Source organism: Penicillium diatomitis (assembly GCF_028827545.1).
Source record: "Penicillium diatomitis strain IBT 30728 chromosome Unknown utg000001l_segment0_segment0, whole genome shotgun sequence".
In the NCBI taxonomy this organism is placed as follows: Eukaryota; Fungi; Ascomycota; class Eurotiomycetes; order Eurotiales; family Aspergillaceae; genus Penicillium; species Penicillium diatomitis.
In genome coordinates this window covers 185,525-204,993 of record NW_026623173.1, presented here as the reverse complement: position 1 = coordinate 204,993, position 19,469 = coordinate 185,525, and the positions used below count along the sequence as shown (strand labels likewise).

Sequence of the window (19,469 nt, the reverse complement as noted above, 5' to 3'; positions counted from 1 at the left end):
AGCTTATAAGATATATATATAACCCCTTCGCGAAGTATATAACTATATTAAAGTATATCTTTCGATATCTTAAGGGCTCTAAAATACTTACTATCGTGTATTCTTACTTACTAGATCCTCTCTTTAGATTCGTTAATATAGATTAGGCCGGTAAATATATAGATAGTAGTATATTAACCTCCGGCTTCCTTTTTAAGCTTACGAATAGTATAATTACTTAGGCTTATAAAAAGTAAATATACGTTACTCTTTCCTCTATAGAAAGTAAGTATATAGCTATATCTTTAGCTATCTAAGAGGTATTATAGCTATAGCTCTTCCTTAAGGAACTTAATATAGAGTCCCTTTTATAACTTCCTACTATAATCTACGAGGATAACTAAGGCGTTATTTACCTTACTAAAAGCTATGATTTATATTAACGAACGAAGTATATTAACGTTAAATACTATTATATTAGAGACTAAGTCTCTAGGGGGGTATATAAATTCGTTAAAATCTCTACTATAGAGTAGGCCGTAGATAGCTTTACTAAGCCGCTATAGCGAGTCTAATTCGAGAGGTTTCTATATCTTTTAGGTATAAAAAAGCTCTGATTTAACAGCCTTTCTAGCGAGCTTAATTCTAAGGGTTTAAATACCTTTTTGAGCTCAAAAAGCTATATTAAGGCGTTATTAATATATTTGTATAATCACTTTTCATGTTTTTCGTGTTTTGAGTGAGATTAGTGGATCGAGGTCTAGGGGGGTGTTAAGATAGCTTAGTGGTTTAGCGCGTCTCACCAGCGTGGTGCGCGCCCATACACCACCTTCGTAGCTTAGATAGGCACCTCTCACCAGATACAATCTCACCATTCCTTTCTCCCCTCTTTTGGGTCTGCTACGTTCTCCTAGTAGCCTCCAATACTAAGCAACAGCCATAAATCAGGCGTGCGAAACATCCGTGTATTATTCCAGTAATATGAAGTTAACCCGTGTTCTCTACCAAATGGATTCTTACACTAAGTAACTGATATAAGCTCATTGAGCATGACTTGCCCTTTGGTCAATATACGCACTTTTTCAGCAGGGACTTCTCGTTCCCTCTTACTCGAATCTAGCTCTGCAGCGAGATCGAGGACCTCGGCATCTAAAAGCTGAGAAATCTTGACAGGTGCGAATATGGATATGCTCGAGACCTCAAATAATGTGACGCTCAATCACTTGGACCGTAATATTTACAACAAGAACCTTCTCAAAGAACTTTTTGAATATAAATGACTGACACGTTTAATTAAGCGCTGTGAGTTCATACCTTGTAAATAACCTGAGGGCAGTCGAGTACCAGTTCTGAGCTGTGTTCGTCCAAATCTGGATCTATTCTCTCGGAGTATATCTTTATTGTCTGGTTCACATTCACACTTAGGAAAGTGTAGTCCGAACTACATCCTGGCACTTCCATATGCTGCGTTGCATGTTCCAAGCACTTTTCCAACTCGACTTTCCTTCTCTCATTCTGGCATTTCTTGACCATGTCGGTATAATCGTGGTTGTAATTGATTGGATAAGGCCTGAACTCCTCTGAGATTTTCTCCATCTCTTTCATGGCGAGCGTGCGCCTTGCACTTATCGGATCATGAATTCTTGGCCATAAGCCAAGTTGGATGTCATTGGTTCCACAACAAGGACTCGAGAAAGAATCGACGGAGTCCTTTTGTTTGCCTGATATGTGCAAATACAAAAAGATGCCACTTAGACGATTGCTCCCAGAAAAGTTCAGCAATCACAAGACGGTTCAAATTCCCTGGCAGCTCCCTTCCACGTGCTTAAGTGACAGCATCATCTGCCCAGTGTATGGCTTCATCGTGACTGACTTTTTTTGGAAGCTGAATATGGCCAACGGACCCAGGCACCTCAGTCGGTTTCAGTGTTTCACTCAATCGCTCATCGACGATAGGTGCGACGCATGCTTGGTACAGCTGTCGCATTTGTTCTGGGCGCAGATCCGTAGCCCTCTTGAAGTGAGAACAACTTTAGTAGCTCATAAGATGGCCTGCTGAAAGTGTTCCTGCCAGCAGAGCTCCTGATGGAAAACCACCTCCCGGCAATTTTGCTGTAAGTTTGTAAGGGACGACTTGATGTCGGTTCCATCAAAGGCAAGTTGCCCCTCTAGGTGCTCTCTCTTCTCTCTGCCGAGGTCTAGTGCGCCTTCAGGGATGTACATTTACCGCCTACTCGATGTTACAGGGTCAAAATAACAATTCAAAAGAAGCCAAAAAAATTTTCAGAAGGAGAAGAAAACCAGATTGGGTAGGAATTGCATCTATGGTAAATGTTAATTGTCACACGGCTCTAATGCGGGCTCCGATCAAGCTAACAGAATGCTCTCAAGATATGGGCAAATGTTCCAACCATGGTCAATTCGCTAGGCACCTGTCACCTTGGGCAGTTTCTTCTTTTTCGAGTATTCGATTTCAAACATGCCAGTCTCGGCAAAATAACGGTCCCAGTCGGCCAACATCTGGGTCATGATAGCTGGCTCCTTTGACGACAAGTCAACTGTCTCACCGGGATCGCTGGATAAATCATACAGCTCCCATTTGCCGCTACCTCGTGGGGGTGGGATGAGCACAGCCTTGAAGTTGCCCCGCCGGATACCTCGTAAACCAAAGAGTTCCCAGCCCGTCACATCAATTGACTTGTCGTAAACCTCAGAAGTCGCCCCGGTCAAATAGGGTACCCACGAGCGGCCACGGACGGGGACCACGTCGCGGCCTCGGAAAGTGTTTCCCGGATGAGGCACATGCGCCAGATCCAAAAATGTCGGCAGAATGTCCATTACCGTGGTGAACTCATGACTGATCAAGTCTTTGTCTTTGCATCGATCAAGTACTGGATAACGAACGATGCATGGGCATCGAATACCTCCTTCTGTAGTAAAGCCCTTGAACGCCCTACTAGGGGCAGTCGCGGCCAAAGCCCAGTGGGGTCCGTACCAGACATACGAGTCGTGCTGACCGATATTTTCGAGAGAGTTGTCGTAAAACTTGGCAATCATTTCCATCAGAGGGGTGCCGCTGGCCATAGGTGTTGCTTCCAGAAGAGTGCCCTCTGCACCATTGTCTGACATGAAAACGATGAAGGTGTTGTCTAATTCGCCCGTGGACTCGAGTTCGTCGATGACGCGACCGATGTTCTCGTCCATGACTTCGACCATGGCGGCATAGACCTCCATCTTGCGCGATGAAATCATTCTCTCCTCCGGTGATAGCGAGGCCCAGTCCTTGGCCAGTGGGGTATTCATAGGGGCAGGCTTGGCATCCTTCGGAATCAGTCCGAGGTCTTTCAGGCTTTGAAGTCGCCGCTGTCGAAGTGCCTCAGGCCCGTCATCGTACCAGCCTTTGTATTTATCACTCACGGCTTTGGGAGCTTGTAACGGCCAATGAGGTGCCGTAAAGGCGAGATAAGCAAAGAATGGCTTATCCTGGGGCCGTTCATGCATGAATGTGAGGAGTTTGTCGGTGAAGTAGTTGCTCGAATAAAAATTATCCGGCAATTCGGTCTTTCTGTCCAAGAATCTATCGTCCTCCATCCAAAAGCCTTCGCTCGCTAGAAATGCCGGTGGCTTTATGCCCTGGTCCAGCTGCGGCTCGAAGTTGAAGTGATTTCCAGCGCCAGGGAGCAATGTGGCTACTCGGTCAAAGCCACGAGCGGAAGGGGAGGTCTTTGCATTCATGCCTAGATGCCATTTGCCGGCCATCATCGTGTGGTAGTCTGCATCTTGCAGGATTTCAGAAAGCGCCGCAACCCTGAAATTCAGGTAACCTTCATAGCCCGGGCGGTCCTTGAAGACCTCCTCCTCAAATGAGGCCATGTGCTCGGCCATTTGCCCTAGGCCGGCGATGTGATTGTCCGTTCCTGAGAAGAGCATCGACCTTGTTGGAGAACAGGAAGGTGCCGTGTGAAAGTCCGTCAGGCGGATTCCAGATGCGGCCAGACGGTCCAGGTTCGGGGTTTTGATCTCTGACCCATACGGTCCGGAATCGCTGAATCCTAGGTCGTCGGCAACGATGACCAAAAAGTTCGGTCGGCGCAAGTGGGAGCTCGACATCTTGCAAGCGATCTTTTGCGGTGGGGAGGGAGTTGAACGAACAAAAGCAAGTGGTCACACGAGAATTATAAAGACTAATTGTGGAAGCGAGAAAAATTGAAGAGAGGATCAGTGGGAGGGCCAAGTCCAAGGAATGGCGACCTCGAAAATATAACAGAGCCCTCTCGGCTCGACGGAGTCCGACAAGTGCTCGGCCCCACTCCCGTCCCGTTCATTGAGTTTTATTCCGTGATAAGGTTCCAGCCGAGGTGGGGATCTTCTCTATCCTGGCCCGATAATCAGCCGGCCGATGCCGCCGAAGTCAAAAATGCATCAGAGTCTTGGCAGTCGTTTCTTAGCTTTACTGCGAGGTCAACTATCTCTGCCCTCTTCCCGACCCCATTTCGCGTTCTGTTGTCGCTCGGCAAGTGGCCGATACATAATTTGCTTACGCTTCCACAGGTAATATGAACTCTTTCCAAGATATTTTGTTACTAGTCGGAAACATACCATTCTTCTGATTTCGGTGAAGGCCTCAAATATTCAAAAATAAAAATGACGTTGAAACGACTACGAGAGAAGGTCTTGGGAGCTGATTGGAACCGTGACATTTCTCAAATGATGATGATACTTTCAGAACTCTAAGGAGTTGACAAGGAATAGACAATCAGAATAGAGCGCGTCTTTAGATTATACAGCGATGAACAGGATTGTGAAAAGCCGTGCTGTTTGGTCCCTGTGATGATACCGATCCCTTTTACTAACATCCTTGAGTTTGATCTATCATCCTTGAATTTGGTAGCCGTTTCCAGCTAGGATGTTTCTCCCAGAGGCCACCTCCAGCACTGCTGACCGGCCTTGGACGGTTCCATCTGATGCAAGAGCTTCTGCCTGAGCATATTTGGGCAACATGGCTGATCTCTCGACACCCATTGCTGTCTCGAAACCGGCACGTGGGACAAGTCTGGAGGTAGAGTTGAGCATAGCAGAGTTATCAGCCTGCGCCAATCTCCAGGTCGCGACCTCCGTCGCACCATTCCAACTGACATAAAACGTGTCGTTCTCGAATGTAAGTGTAGGAGACCAAGTGGGCAAGCCTATCCATGAATCCTTCCAGATTCGATAGCTCATAATATTTTGGGCGAAGGGAGCCACTTGAGCATTCAAAACGCACTTGCCACCGGGCAAATGTTCTGTGAGGCCAGCGTTCAGACCCCAGCCCACAAGAGTGTTATTGTTTGCAAGGATGGACACGCTTCCCATGGCAGCAGTAGTCAAATGATCCGGGTGGAGGAGACTTTCCACCAGCCGTGCGGTCTTCTTCTCAAAGTCGAGTGAGAGATGAAGGCCGCGTGAACAGTTGGTCGTGCAGTTGAAGTTCAACTCCAGCTCGTGGTTGTCGAAAAGCGTAAGTTGAGAGTGATCTGCCGACCGAAATCGAACATGATGCTCGAAGCCGAAATTTGTCGCCTGCCCATCTGATAGGTCTTTGAACTCGTTCAATTTACCCCCGAGTTTCCAAATAGGATTACCAGTGGCCCCACTGATGTAGGTCACTAGTTTAAGAAGGCGTCCATTGACAAGGTAGTTGCCATTATACTTCTGAATGCTGTTGAGGTGGAAGAAATCCCAGCCTACACTGAGACCCTGTCCGCCACCGCCAGCTGCACCACCATATGTGTTCTTCTGGTATTTGGCGTATGAGTCCTGAGGCTTGAAATGATCGGAGGCACACCACTGGAACAGAGACTCTCCGGTGACTAGATCAATTTCCTGGAAACAGCTGTCTGCGAGAGTTCCGTTCGCTGGTCCGCCGACTGGGCGTAGATCGAAAGGTTTATCGATATATGTAGACACTAGTAATGTCCCATCATCAGTCATTTGGGACTCGTGCATGTCGGCCTGCGAGGAGATCCCAAAGGTGCTGACTCTCCGATTCAAACGATAGTGATTGTCGAGGAAGTAAACGTGACCATTTCCATGCCCGCCGGTGAAATTGCCCGTCCAGTGGGTGAGATAGGATGATCCCATGTACTTCTGTACACGGAAATTGGCAGTGGTAATCCGAGAAGAATTTGCATACACCAAACTCAGATCATCAGACCTGAAAATCAGAGTCGAGAAAAATCCCGTTTGATTTTGGGTGGTTAAGAAAATATACGGGGTATTCACATCGATGAGTTCTTTCTCGAACGTGCTGACTTGCCATAATGGCGAAGTTACCGGTGACGATTTGTAGGCTTGCGACGGAGTGTTACCCCATTTCCTTTCAACATTGTAGGCTTCAAAGTCGTTTATCCATGGGGCATCACTTAGCACTGTTGACGACCAGAATAAGATGGCGAGGGGGAGGTGATAGAAGTGAAACATCATCATGATACTGGGTCAAACAAACATCGATTTGGAGTCGGTAAAAAGGTGACTATTAGCTATCTGCATACGGAGGCATTCTGAATTTATGTTTGCGGCTGTCGCAGTCAACTGGATCCTGGAAACTACCTGCGATGTTAGTCCTCAAATCAATTTTTGAGTGGCTCCACATTCCGAAATGTGTTTATAGTGTGTACTGGAGTCGGGTGATGCGAATCACATAAATTGGCAGGATGAGAAGATGGCTGCAAGGAAAAAGCTTAACTGGAAGCCCGAAAGGGAGACCAATAGTAAATCTACAGAGCAGACTTGGCAGAGTCTATTGAGCTAAAAGAAGAGTATTTCTCTCGCGATTAATCTCACGGCGTCTCGAACAGTTCCTGGAGAAACTACCCCGTATTCCAAGGAAGATGCAACCCACCCACCCGGTTCTCTCGTAAATAGATCGCAGCAGAGTGGCGGGCGTGGGGCCGATACCAAAGCGTGGAGTCAGACATGACTTACAGTTCTCAGCAGAGGCTACCTCAATGACAATGGCAACGAATCACTCTTCACACTCGTGAACGATAGTATAACCTAATTTACGAGAGGAAACACTATTTTTCCAGTATACCTTGATTGTTTTCTTGAATCACAAATGCAGATGTCCGTATGTGGATGATTGACTATGAGAGAAGGACTATGTCCCAGTCTTTGCTAACCATTACCAACAATGGGAGAATAAGTAGAGTGGTATACCAGATCCGATCTCGGTAAATCTCCTGGGGCGGACGTGCGCGTATCTTAGCGGGGACCATGTGGTTCCCGGGGGGAGGCGGCCTAACCCCACACTTTGTGAAGCCGAACTCTGTGGAGCCGAAACCGAAACTCAACAAAGATAAGCCGAAGGTGGAGGGGAACCTTCTTTAAACCAGCGTTGGCCCAACCCAGGACGCGCGTCTTCAGACCTTGCTTTTTTTTCCAGACAGTCTGAAATTCATAAAACCGGCAGACTTTACCCAGTCCACCAATATCTCCTTTCACTCTCCAGATTCAACATCCATCCTCCGACCCTACTTATTCTTCACATTTGGCGCGTCAAACATTCCATCCTCAAACAATCATCGTGAAGCTGTCATCGGCATAGCTACAATGGCCGGCAATGTTCACAAAGGCGATAGGCTGGGGACCATGAGGCTGAGGCATGAACACACAAATGAAATCATTAAGATCCCGACTCCCTCGAACGATCCACAGGATCCCTTGAATTGGTACGCAGGATCCATAAACGCACCGACTGTCTGACCATCTAACTGAAAATCATACAAGGCCTCAATGGTACAAATACTTTGTCGCCGGTATATCGTCATGGGCCATCTTGATGTCGACTTTCTGTGCCTCTGGTCCGGCTGTGATCTTGCCCAATATGGCCATCACTTTTTTTGGACCGCCGGGGCCCCACTTTGCCGCGGCTATCTCGAAGGCATCTTATTTCATCACCGTTTGTGCGTTAATGATGGGTGTTAGCAACCTTGTATGGGTCCCTCTGATGATCAAATTTGGCCGTCGGTGGGTGTACATCTTGGCCTACGCCCTCTACTGCGGGACAGCCGCCTGGTGTGCGACTGCGGAATCGTATAGTAGTCTCCTCGCTGCCCGGGCTATTTTGGGCTGTGCGGCGGGAGCTGGAGAGGTCCTAGGGCCTCTCACGATTGCGGATATCTTTTTTGTGCATGAACGTGGTGCAATGATGGTGTAAGTTGAAGAAAGAGTCACTAAGGATCCTCGGATGCATGTGCTAACACTGAACCACTATGCTCCTGCAGAATCTACACATGTATGCTGAGTGCTGGGACCAGTTTAGGTGCCCTCGTGGCTGGGTTTATCACAGTGAACCACTCGTGGCGGACATTCTTCTGGTTGAGTTGCGCCTTGACGGGTGCTACATGCGTGATGATCTTTTTCTTTTTCCCAGAAACTACATATCAAAGGTCGTCCTTGAACCCACCGCCAGATGTCGTTGGACCAGGTCCGGAAAAGACCAGCAGTGAAGAAGCCGAATATGCAGACGACGAAACATCTCAGGCATCCATAGTGGTTGGGAGTCGCCCCAGCTTCAGCAAGATCCTAGCGACCTGGCCAACCAAATCATTCACCTCGGAGCCCCTCTGGAAGCTTTCTTTACGGCCGATCGTCCTTATTGTCCTACCCTCCGCACTGTGGGCTTCTCTGGTCATGTCTGTGAGTATAGGCTTTTTGATAGCCATGGCGAGCAATATTTCCACCGCTTTTTCGTCGACATACCACTTCACAACCTGGCAAATTGGTCTTTCTATGATAGCAGGCCTTGTCGGCTCCGTTGTTGCGATCTGGTTCGGAGGTCCTCTCTCCGACATCATTGCTGACCACTTGACCCGGCTAAATGGGGGTCTCCGGGAGCCGGAGATGCGTCTACCTGCGATGGCGATCAGCCTTGTGACTGGCCCACTTGCATTGGTACTTTACGGTGTCGGAATTGGGAACGAATTGCATTGGATTTGTCCTATCATAGGATTTGCTCTAAGTCGGTCCCCTTGCGCCGCAGGCACAGCTTCATTTGCAGCCTGCACTACACCGTCATCCTGGCAGCTAACATTCTTTCCCCAGTCAATTTCACTATTGTGCAAGCGGCAAATATCTCTGTCGTCTATATGATTGACTGCTACCGTCCTATAGCTGGCGAAGTTACGATGACGCAATACACCTTCAAATGTAACGTTAAGTCCCTGATGATGGTGTTTACCAGTTGTTGGTGTTGAGATTCCGTGCTTCATCCCAAGCTAACCTCTGACATGCTCATAGCTCTTTTTGGCTTTCTACTCAGTTTCTACACGAACGTGTGGATTCAAGAACAAGGATATCAACAGGCGTTCGGGGAAATGGCTATCATTTCCGGGGTCATTTTCCTTGGTTTGTTCATCTTCTATTTTTTCGGAGGATTTCTGCGACGTTGGTCATGGGAATGGTCGATCATGAAGCTTGTTCACTGGGAAGGCGACCGTGAGGTAGGAGAATAAGCGAGAATTCATCAGCGAGACATTACGACGCGAACGTCCTGTCGGTCGGCTCCCATGTTTGATTATAAGTCAAGGAAACGTATAGATAGTGGTCTTGTCGAAACATCCGGTTTCTTCGAGCAGGTGATGTAGATCGCTTCTATCTTCAGTGTCGTGATGCTTCGTCTTCGTTCGGTAGAATTGGCGGGCGTGGGCATTTCCGAAATTTCGCATGTTCCTTTGAATCTTTTGTTCAAAATTTTCTCGGTATCCTGCTGTTTCCAGGTTCTATCTTATCAGGAATTGAGGAGGGTAGTCCCTGTTGTACGCCAGTTTAGGAAAAGCTTCAGAAGGACTCATAAACTTTTATTCAACTGTTCTACGTGGTATTCAAGGTGTTGAGATAGCTTAGTGGTCAGGCGTGTCACCAGCGTGGTGCGCGCCCATATACACCACCTTCGTAGCTTAGATAGGTACCTCTCACCAGATGCAATCTCACTATTCCTTTCTCCCCTCTTTTGGGTCTGCTACGTTCTCCCAGTAGCATCTAATAGGTTATAAGCCCTGCTTAGCGTATAAAAAGTGAGGTTATTCATATTTCCTCACTGCCTAGGCATAACTTGTATAATAACCGCTTTTTCCATCGTTTTTCGGCATATCTTACGCCTTCTACAGAGTGTAAATTTCGTACTCCTTTACGACTTAACGATCTCTCTGTGTTATATACGCATCGCGTTCTATATATATCGAATACGGCTACCGAAGCTATCGAATCGAATTATCGCTAAAGTCCCTTCTTCGGCTCTAACGCTATTTAAAAAATATATAAAATCCCTCCGGCTTCTACGCTATTTTCAGAGCTCTTATACTCTTTATCTATATAGCGGTATATCGCCGTAGTAGATACGTCTATATAGTAGTATATCGCTATAGTAGATATTACCTACGTAGCAGTACTTCGTTATAGTAGGATTAATATATTTATATATATTTAATATAGTTTCCGATCTTAAGACTTATAAGGCGGCTAAAACCTTCGCCGAATTAGTTCCTATACTTAAGGGAAGAGCTAACTTCGAGAAATAGAAATAGAGGCTTTAATTTATTATAGATAGTCTAGACGAAGACCTATAATCTATTATTATAGATAAAATAATATATCCTATTTAAGAGCCTCGTAATACTCCTATAGAAGAAGCTATTTAAAAGGTCCTTTTTACTTAACTTAGATAAGAACCTACCGAAGAGGAATTTAATAAGTGGATTAATAAAAATATAACTTAATATCACGGGCCAGTGCCCGATGTTAGTTATGTGTATCACGAGACCTTAGCGTGTTAACATAAGGAACACGAAGAAAGAACTTCCTTTCTTTAAGCTTTTTGTATATAGATTATAGCCTAGTTAGATTAAATTTAAGTCTCGCTTTAGCCCTTTATATATAAAAAGCTTCCTTCTATATCTAGAAGTATTGTGACGTATAGGCAACAAGTCAATAGTCAACTGGCTAGTCGGTTGACTAGTTCGTGAACAGACTTGGAGGGTGGAGTTGGTTGGATAAGTTAACTGGTCAGTCACCGCGAACTGGTAAGTTCACTGACTAGTTAGTCAGCCGACTGGCGAGTTAGTATTAACTGGTAGGTTGGTTAGCTAGTTGATGGATATGGACTTAGGGAGTTAAGGAGGAGATTATATAATCGATGTTTGCGTTTATAAGATTAGATGTTTGCCTACGCGTTATTAATAGAAGTCTTACGCGTGTGTGTACGCTAGAGCCTAAGGATTATTTACCTTTCGGTTTACTTCTGTAGAGGAACCTTCTATCCGGGACTTTCTATAAGGATTCTGCCGCCTTACTATAGCCCTATCTACGATAGGTATTTAAGGTAGTACTTTACCTTCCTTATTTCTTCCTTTCCTTTTTCCCCTTCGTCTTAGTTTTCTTTATTATATAGGATATAGTTACTTTACCTTCCTTCTTCTATACGTAGGTTATCGTAGCTATACTACCTAGGAGCTATATAAAAACTAAGACCTTTAATATTCTTTTTATCTTTATACGATAGACCGGTGCTTACTACGAGTTATTAAGTCTTTATATATTACCTTCTCTTATTTTTCTCTTTTCCCTTTAAATAATCGATACGGTAGTATCTATTAATATAGTACGCCTAGGTATTAATAAAGAACCCGGTTAGGGAGAGTTACGTAGTATATATTAATAGAGCTTCTTAGCTAGACCTAACGATCTTCCCTATAAAGACTACGATATATATTTTATTTAGGTTACGCCTTAGCTAGATAATCTACTCGAGTATTTACGCGATAGAAAACTTAGCCGTAAGAATTTTATCGACTTAGTACGCGACGAACCTAGGTTTATATTCGACTTAATACAGGATATATAGCGAGCGACGGTCGACTACTTATATTATCTCGATAACGAAGTAGAGGAATAACGCGGATAGCTCGCTATAGCTACCGCTAAGGTAGTTAAACTAATAAACTAGAAGATAATAAATAACGAGCTCCTCTATAAGTCCGAGGAACGTACCGATCTTAATACTACTACTATTAAGCTTTTATAGATAATCCTCTAGTAGATCTATATCTCCGCTGATCGAATCGAAATAAGCCGCTCTATATCTCCTACTAACTAACGTAAGTAGTATAAAGCTACCGTAGATACTACTATAATAGGCCGTTCCGATTCTATATATACTATACGTAAATTTAAGATCCCCGATCTATTCCTACTTACTAATAGAAAGGAAATAACTTAGGAAAACTAGAAGATTACGATAGAGTATAAGCTATATAGTATAGGACTAGATCTTAACGATCCCTTAGCTTTAGACTACGCTTACTCTCGATATAGAGATATAGCCGAATAGAATATTAATTAATATATAATAGATATAGCCTCCGAGCGATACTAGAACTATAACGACCTTTTTAAGTATCTTAGATCTATCTTCGGCGACTATAATAAAGCTATATACTCTAAATAGGATTTCTAGAACTTAGAGATATAGGCTAGCTAGTTATTTAGCGACTTCCTATCTTAGTTCTCTTATCTCTTCGACGCTAGCGAACTTATTATAGGCGAGCGCTAGAAGAAGTACGTTCTCTAGAACTACTTAACTCCCCGACTTCGGGAGATTATCGATATCGACTTAATCGATAAGCCTCTTATATCCTTTACCGAGTTTAGCTATAAGATTAGAAAGAAGTATAACGCTCTTTATCTAAGTAGCTAGATCTCCGCTTAGCGATACGGCTAGACTACTAATAACAAAAGTACCGATCTATCTAGAGCGTCGAAGACGCGTTTCTCTAAGAAGTCTAATAATAAAACTACTACTATAACTTCGGTATTATCTAGTACTACGTCTCGCGAGATAAAGATAATCCTAGTATCTAACGCTAAGAGTCTAGATAGGAAGACCCGTATCCGCTATATAAAGGAAGGACGATACTTTAGATATAGATAGACCGGATATATATCTTCTAAGTATCCTAGTAAGAAACGCGCTACTTTAGTAGCTAAGATATTAGTATCTAACCCTAGTTATATAGAAGAGATCTCTAAACCCTCCGAGGCGGGAAAAGCCTAAGCCTAGAATAAGTCTTCCTTCTAGGTATAAATATTACGAAAGTAGTTATACCTTTAGATTTATATACGGTATTAGGAAATAACGAATAATTTACTTTTCTAATTATACTTATATCTAATAGTTAGTTAACCCGTATAACTACTTTACTCGATACTAGAGTAATACCCTATATAGCTATTAATAAAGGATTAGCCTATACTATCCGAGATATTTAGAATATTCTATAGATACCTTTATCCTAGTTAGTAAAGGTAGAGGGATATAATAGAAAAGGTAGAAACGCTATTACCTATATAATCGTTCTAACTCTCTAGATCGATAGATAACGGTTTTATTAGATACTATTCCTTATTACCGGTTTAGGTTATTACTACGTAATTATCGGACGAGCCTAGTTCGCGTATTATTAAGTATTATTAGATTATACGAATTACCGAATCTAGTAGCCTACTAAAGTTACTCTAGTAAATAAGATAGCCGGGAAACTAACTCTAGAGATCCCCCTACCGGTATTAACGCGTCTATAGATTATAAATTAGAAATATTAGGTATATACCGAAGCCCGTAACCGGGAAATAGAGCGACTAATCGAGTAGGAGCGGATCGATAGATCTCGGGTTACTTTAACTATATATAATACCGAATATCGACTTCCTAAAGAGTTCTTAAGTAACTATATACGAGCCTATAAGGTATTTAGCTATATAATAGCTAGGGATAGAGAACCGGTAGTCCTAGCTCCTTAACCGTCTCGCGCAGAATTAAATACCGTATTTCTAAGTCCCGCTCGAGCTTTTATTAGTCGAGTAGGGTTTAAACGCTATATATAGGCTAAGGATACCGAAGTATTTATTACTACTCTTAACGAGATCGATACAGTAATTACGGAACTAGCTCCTAGAAACGAAGTAGTTACAGAGAAGGAGTCTATTTAATAGTAAATTCCTAAGATATACTATAATCTATAGGAGTTCTTCTCGTAATATAAATCCGACGTTCTACTACTATATCGGAGTCCGTTCGACTATAAGATCCTTCTTAACGGAGAGTAGAGACTAGGCTATTACTCCCTCTATAAGATAAACTAGGAGGAGCTTAAAGTAGTTCGAAAGTACCTTTTCGAGAACTTATAAAAGGGCTTTATCGTTCCGGTAAGATACCCCTTCGCTTCTCTAATCCTAATAACAAAGAAGGTAGATAGCGGACTACGCTTTTATATAGACTACTAATAACTAAATACGGTTACAGAAAAAGATATCTACCTATTATTACTTATTAATAAGATAATAGACCGATTAGCCTACGTAAGACGCTTTACTAAACTCGATATATAGTAGGGATTCTATCGACTTAGAATAGTAGCGGACTTAGAGGATCTAATAATATTTATAACTCGATATAGGACCTTTAAGTATAAGGTTATACCGTTTAGGTTATATAATAGACCTACCTCCTTCTAATAGTATATTAACTAGGTACTTAGGAATCTCTTAGATATAGTTACTATCGTATTCGTAGATAATATCCTAATCTTTAGCGAGGACCCCGAGAAGTATATTAAATATATTCGGGCTATAATCTAACGATTATAAGCTATAGGACTTTAGATAGTAATCTATAAGTACGAGTTCGACCGAACCGAGACTAAGTTCTTAGGTTTTATTATAGGAGTAGATAGAGTAAGGACTAACCCTAAGAAGATTAAGGCTATTTATAAGTAGTAAACTCCTATAATAGTTAAAGGAGTTTAGTTCTTCCTTAGGTTCTATAACTTCTATTATCGTTTTATTACCGCCTATAATTATATCGCGAAGCTACTCTACTAACTTATAAAAAAGGACTATATATTTATATAGAGCAAGGACTATATAAATATCTTCTAGTAACTAAAAACTACTCTTTCTTCGGCGTCTATCTTAGTATACTACTATCCGGAGAGAGAGATAAGACTAGAAATAGACGCCTCGAAGGATATTATCGCGGGAGTACTATCCTAGAAGTAGGATAGATTATAGTACCCTATTAGATTCTTTTCTAAGACTATATTACCTAGGAAGTAGAAGTAGGATATCTATAACCGGGAGATACTAGCGATTATAGAAAGTATAGATAATTAGCGGACTAAGCTATTAGGACTATAACGTAAAGAAAGATTCGAGGTCCTAACGGATTACTAGGTATTAGAGTACTTTATATTATTAAAACTTCTAAACGCTCGTTAAGCTTACTAGGATTTAAAACTTTCCTAGTACTATTTCGTTATCCGCTACCGACTAGGATAATAAAATACTCTTATAGATATATTATCCTGCTTCTAGATTAAATAATAAGAGGAACCGGAGAGCTAGATATTACTACCGGAATCCTACTTAGATCTCTAGATTATAAATAAGCGTAAGACTGTTCGAATTAACTAACTCTATATTAGTAGTAACTTAATTAAATAGTTACTCTTAGTAAACCGGGATAACCTAGAGCTAGAAGTATAGCGTTAGGAAGCTAAATAGGAGAATTCCTTAAGTAGATTCGACTTATAAGAAGGGGTACTAATCCGTGATAAGAAGCTCGTGGTCCTAGTATATAGATAGCTACGAACCCGGTTAATCTCCGAAGCCTATAATTAACTATCTTTAGCCTACCTAAGCGCTAAGAAGCTTTAGAAGTTCCTAGTAAGCTATTTTTAGTAGGAGACTCTCCGCTAGGATATTATTTAGTTTTCGGATAACTATATAATATATAAGTATACTAAAACCTAGCGAATAAAGACTCCGGGACTCCTAAACCTATTACCGGTACCGGATAGACCCTAGTAGTATATCTCTATAGACTTTATATATCTACTAAAAGACCGATACGGATATAATAATACCTTAATAGTAGTCTATAGATTAACGAAGCGGATAGTTTATATACCCTTATTTAAGGATACTATAGCTAGGGATCTAGTAAAGTTATAGTTAATATACTATTATAGATAGATAGGACTTCCGGACTTAATTATATTAGATAGAGGACTATAGTTTATTATATTATTCTAGAAGACCCTATATAAGTTAATAGGGATTAAGCGGAAGTTATCTACTCCGTATTACCCTTAAACAGATAGATAGTCGGAGAATACGATCTAGTTACTATCTTAATAACTATACGCCTTCGTAGATAAGTTCGCTAATAACTAGTCTAGTCTACTACTAATAATAGACTTTACTTAGGTAATTTTACCTTATAAGTCGACTAGGATCTTACTATACTATACCGAACGCGGGTATAAGCTAAGAACGATAGTTAATTAGTAACTTAGTAGTAGCGGATAGGATCTCTATAGGCTAGACCGGGAGGTAGCTCGAGACTAGATAGATAAAATTCGCTAAGTTTATAAGTTTATACGGGATAATATAGCTAAAGCGTAGGAACGTTAGCGTACCTAGGCGAATCGATATCGTAGGAAGCTAAACTTCGATATTAGGGACCTTATTATAATCACGATAAAGGATAATCGGTAGATCGTAGAAGGGCCGTTAGGTAAACTCTGTCCGAAAGTAGAGGGGCCTTTCCGGATTATCGAGAAGGTAGGACACGCTTTTTAACTATAACTACTAGAAGGGTCGTTACGATATAATATCTTTAACCCGGAGAAGTTACGCTATACAATAAATATAGATCTACTTCTAGGATAGCCTATCCCTAAACCGGTAATATAGGTTATACTAGAGCCGGAGTACGATATAGAGATAATCCTTACTTCGCGAATTAACCGGTCGAAGCTTTAGTATCGAGTAAAGTAGATAGGATTCGAGAATAATATAATATAGTATAATACTAGTAATTTCCGGACTATAGCTTCGAAACTCCGGGAATATTATAAAACTTACCCGTTCTACCCTAGATCTCCGGTAAACCTTAACTATTAGTTAGAGTACAAGACTCTTAATAAGGAGCTACTAGTACGCCTAGACGATAATATACCGTAATATTACTACGCCTAAGGATAGTCGCGAGTCTAAACGGAGGGTAATATAATATATAGGTAATAAGTTAATAGTTAACTAGCTAGTCGGTTAACTAGTTCGTAAACAGACTTAGAGGGTAGAGTTAGTTAGATAAGTTAACTAGTTAGTTACCGCGAATTAGTAAGTTTACTAACTAGTTAGTTAGCCGACTAGCGAGTTAGTATTAACTAGTAGATTAGTTAGCTAGTTAATAGATATAGACTTAGGGAGTTAAGGAGGAGATTATATAATCGATATTTACGTTTATAAGATTAGATATTTACCTATATATTATTAATAGAAGCCTTATATATATATATACGCTAGAGCCTAAGGATTATTTACCTTTCGGTTTACTTCTATAGAGGAACCTTCTATCCGGGACTTTCTATAAGAATTCTACCGCCTTACTATAGCCCCGCCTATAATAGGTATTTAAGATAGCACTTCACCTTCCTTATTTCTTCCTTTCCTTTTTCTCCTTCGTCTTAGTTTTCTTCGTTATATAGGACATAGTTACTTTACCTTCCTTCTTCTATACGTAGGTTATCGTAGCTATACTACCTAGGAGCTATAAGTATTATTAGTTATTAGAAAGTCCTAGGAAGGCGACCTAGGTACTTACTAGAAATACTCCTAAATCCCTAGCGATTTAGCGACGAATATATATTAGAATAGAAATACTCGATATATACCGAAAGACCTAGAAGACTATAGTTTCTAGGTATAACGGAATATTAGAATAGAAAGTAGATAAGAAGTAACCGAAATACTACTAGTATACTATATAATCCCTAATAGCTATATAGTATTAGGAATTAATAAGCTCTCTAGGATAGATATAAATACTACTATAGTAAATAGTATAGATATAAGTAATATAGAATAAAGAAAGGAAGTAGTATAACTAGTAAGATATTACTTAAGAAGAATAGATATAATATCTTAAGATAATACTTAAGTAGTAGATCTTACTAATAATAGTAACTACTATAATAATAATAAATAAAGAATAAGTAATACCGGTATAATTAGTAATTAAATTAATACCGGACTTCTAATAGATAGCGATTATCTATCGACCGAAACTACGTCTACCGGACCTAAAGCTATTCGGCGGAAATATAAGTAAATAGCTAATCTAGCGTATTTCGATCGAGAATAAACTTAGTATAGATAGTAAAGCTATCGGTTCTCCCTAGGACTAATTTATATATATATTCTCGAGATTAGAGAAGCTTACCGAGAAGAATACCGGAACCTTCGTAAAACTCCGCCGAAATACTAGTAAACCGTAAGCCCTACTCGACTATCTCGAGAATATCTATAGAGACCTAAATATTAAAGTATATATAGTAAGGAGATTTTACTAGATTCGATAACCGGAAGATATAAGCTTTTCTAGGTTTCTTTCTTAACTAGAAAAGGAATTTACCGATATAGATACTCTAGAATAGTATAATAAAGCTAAGAGATAGATCCTTCTTAGAGCTCTTAATAAGACTATAATAAATATATTAATAAATTAAGATATTCCTACTATCTTTTCGGATCTAATCTCCTAGCTATATAAGATTAGCTTAGATATAGATACTCTTAATATTAATAAAATAGAATAAATACGCTATCTATACTTATCTAGATAGAATAATAATAAGATAGACTAGATATCTACTATATCGGTAAATTATACTAAGTCGTATACGAAATACTATTAATCCGAAGATAAGTCGCTAAAGTAAGCCTAATAGATTAGCTAGGATAAATTAGATAGATAATAGACCGAAGGAAGATACTTATAATATAGAAGATTAGGATATCTTATCGCAAAGTATATACTCCTACTAGCTTAACTACCGAACTATATACGAATCGCTTCTAGTTCGGGCGCGAAATAAGGACGTACTATATATATAAAGAAAATAAAGCCTATAAGCGACTATAAATTAGTAGGAATAGCTTCTAACGATAAGAATATAATAATAACTAAGAATAATTCGGAAAAAGAATAGCTCCTATTCTTAGCTATAAGTAGGAGCGAAAGAGGATCGAAAAGCTACTAAAATATAAAATACTACTATTTATAGTTAATACTAGAGTAAATAGAATTTAATTTATATAAGCTCTTATTAATAGTAGTTACTACTACTATATAATAGTAAATAAGTCCTTAGTTTAGTTATTCGATCTCCTATATATTAAGATATATCTACGAATCCTTAATAGGATAGTACCGAATTAATACCGAATTACCTATATAATATACTTCGATCTTAATATTTATAGTTACTAGTAGGGCTATATATTCGCGTATATTATTAGACTATAAGAAGATAGTATAATACTTAGGGATCTATAGCTATATAAGATAAATAGATAATATTCGGCTAGGAAGGGATACCTAGATATCT

At 40.7% G+C, this 19,469-nt stretch overlaps 3 protein-coding genes across 3 annotated transcripts; 1 reads left to right on the top strand and 2 right to left on the bottom strand.

Annotated features, from left to right (window-relative positions):
* Positions 1-2,403: 2,403 nt before the first annotated feature.
* On the bottom strand, positions 2,404-4,089 carry N7539_000051 (arylsulfatase; the record flags this gene model as incomplete). Its single annotated transcript, XM_056929655.1, has 1 exon — positions 2,404-4,089. One exon carries the CDS (start codon positions 4,087-4,089, stop codon positions 2,404-2,406), a length of 1,686 nt encoding a protein of 561 aa, XP_056793948.1.
* A 762-nt stretch (positions 4,090-4,851) lies between these two features.
* Positions 4,852-6,441, bottom strand: N7539_000050 (arylsulfotransferase family protein; the record flags this gene model as incomplete). The annotated part of the gene is made up of 1 exon (XM_056929654.1): positions 4,852-6,441. One exon carries the CDS (start codon positions 6,439-6,441, stop codon positions 4,852-4,854), a length of 1,590 nt encoding a protein of 529 aa, XP_056793947.1.
* Positions 6,442-7,569: 1,128 nt separating this feature from the next.
* Positions 7,570-9,473, top strand: N7539_000049 (putative MFS transporter; the record flags this gene model as incomplete). The annotated part of the gene is made up of 5 exons (XM_056929653.1): positions 7,570-7,688; positions 7,747-8,172; positions 8,244-8,980; positions 9,133-9,204; positions 9,259-9,473. The coding sequence occupies 5 exons, from the start codon at positions 7,570-7,572 to the stop codon at positions 9,471-9,473; spliced, it is 1,569 nt and encodes a 522-aa protein (XP_056793946.1).
* Between the last annotated feature and the right edge of the window lie 9,996 nt (positions 9,474-19,469).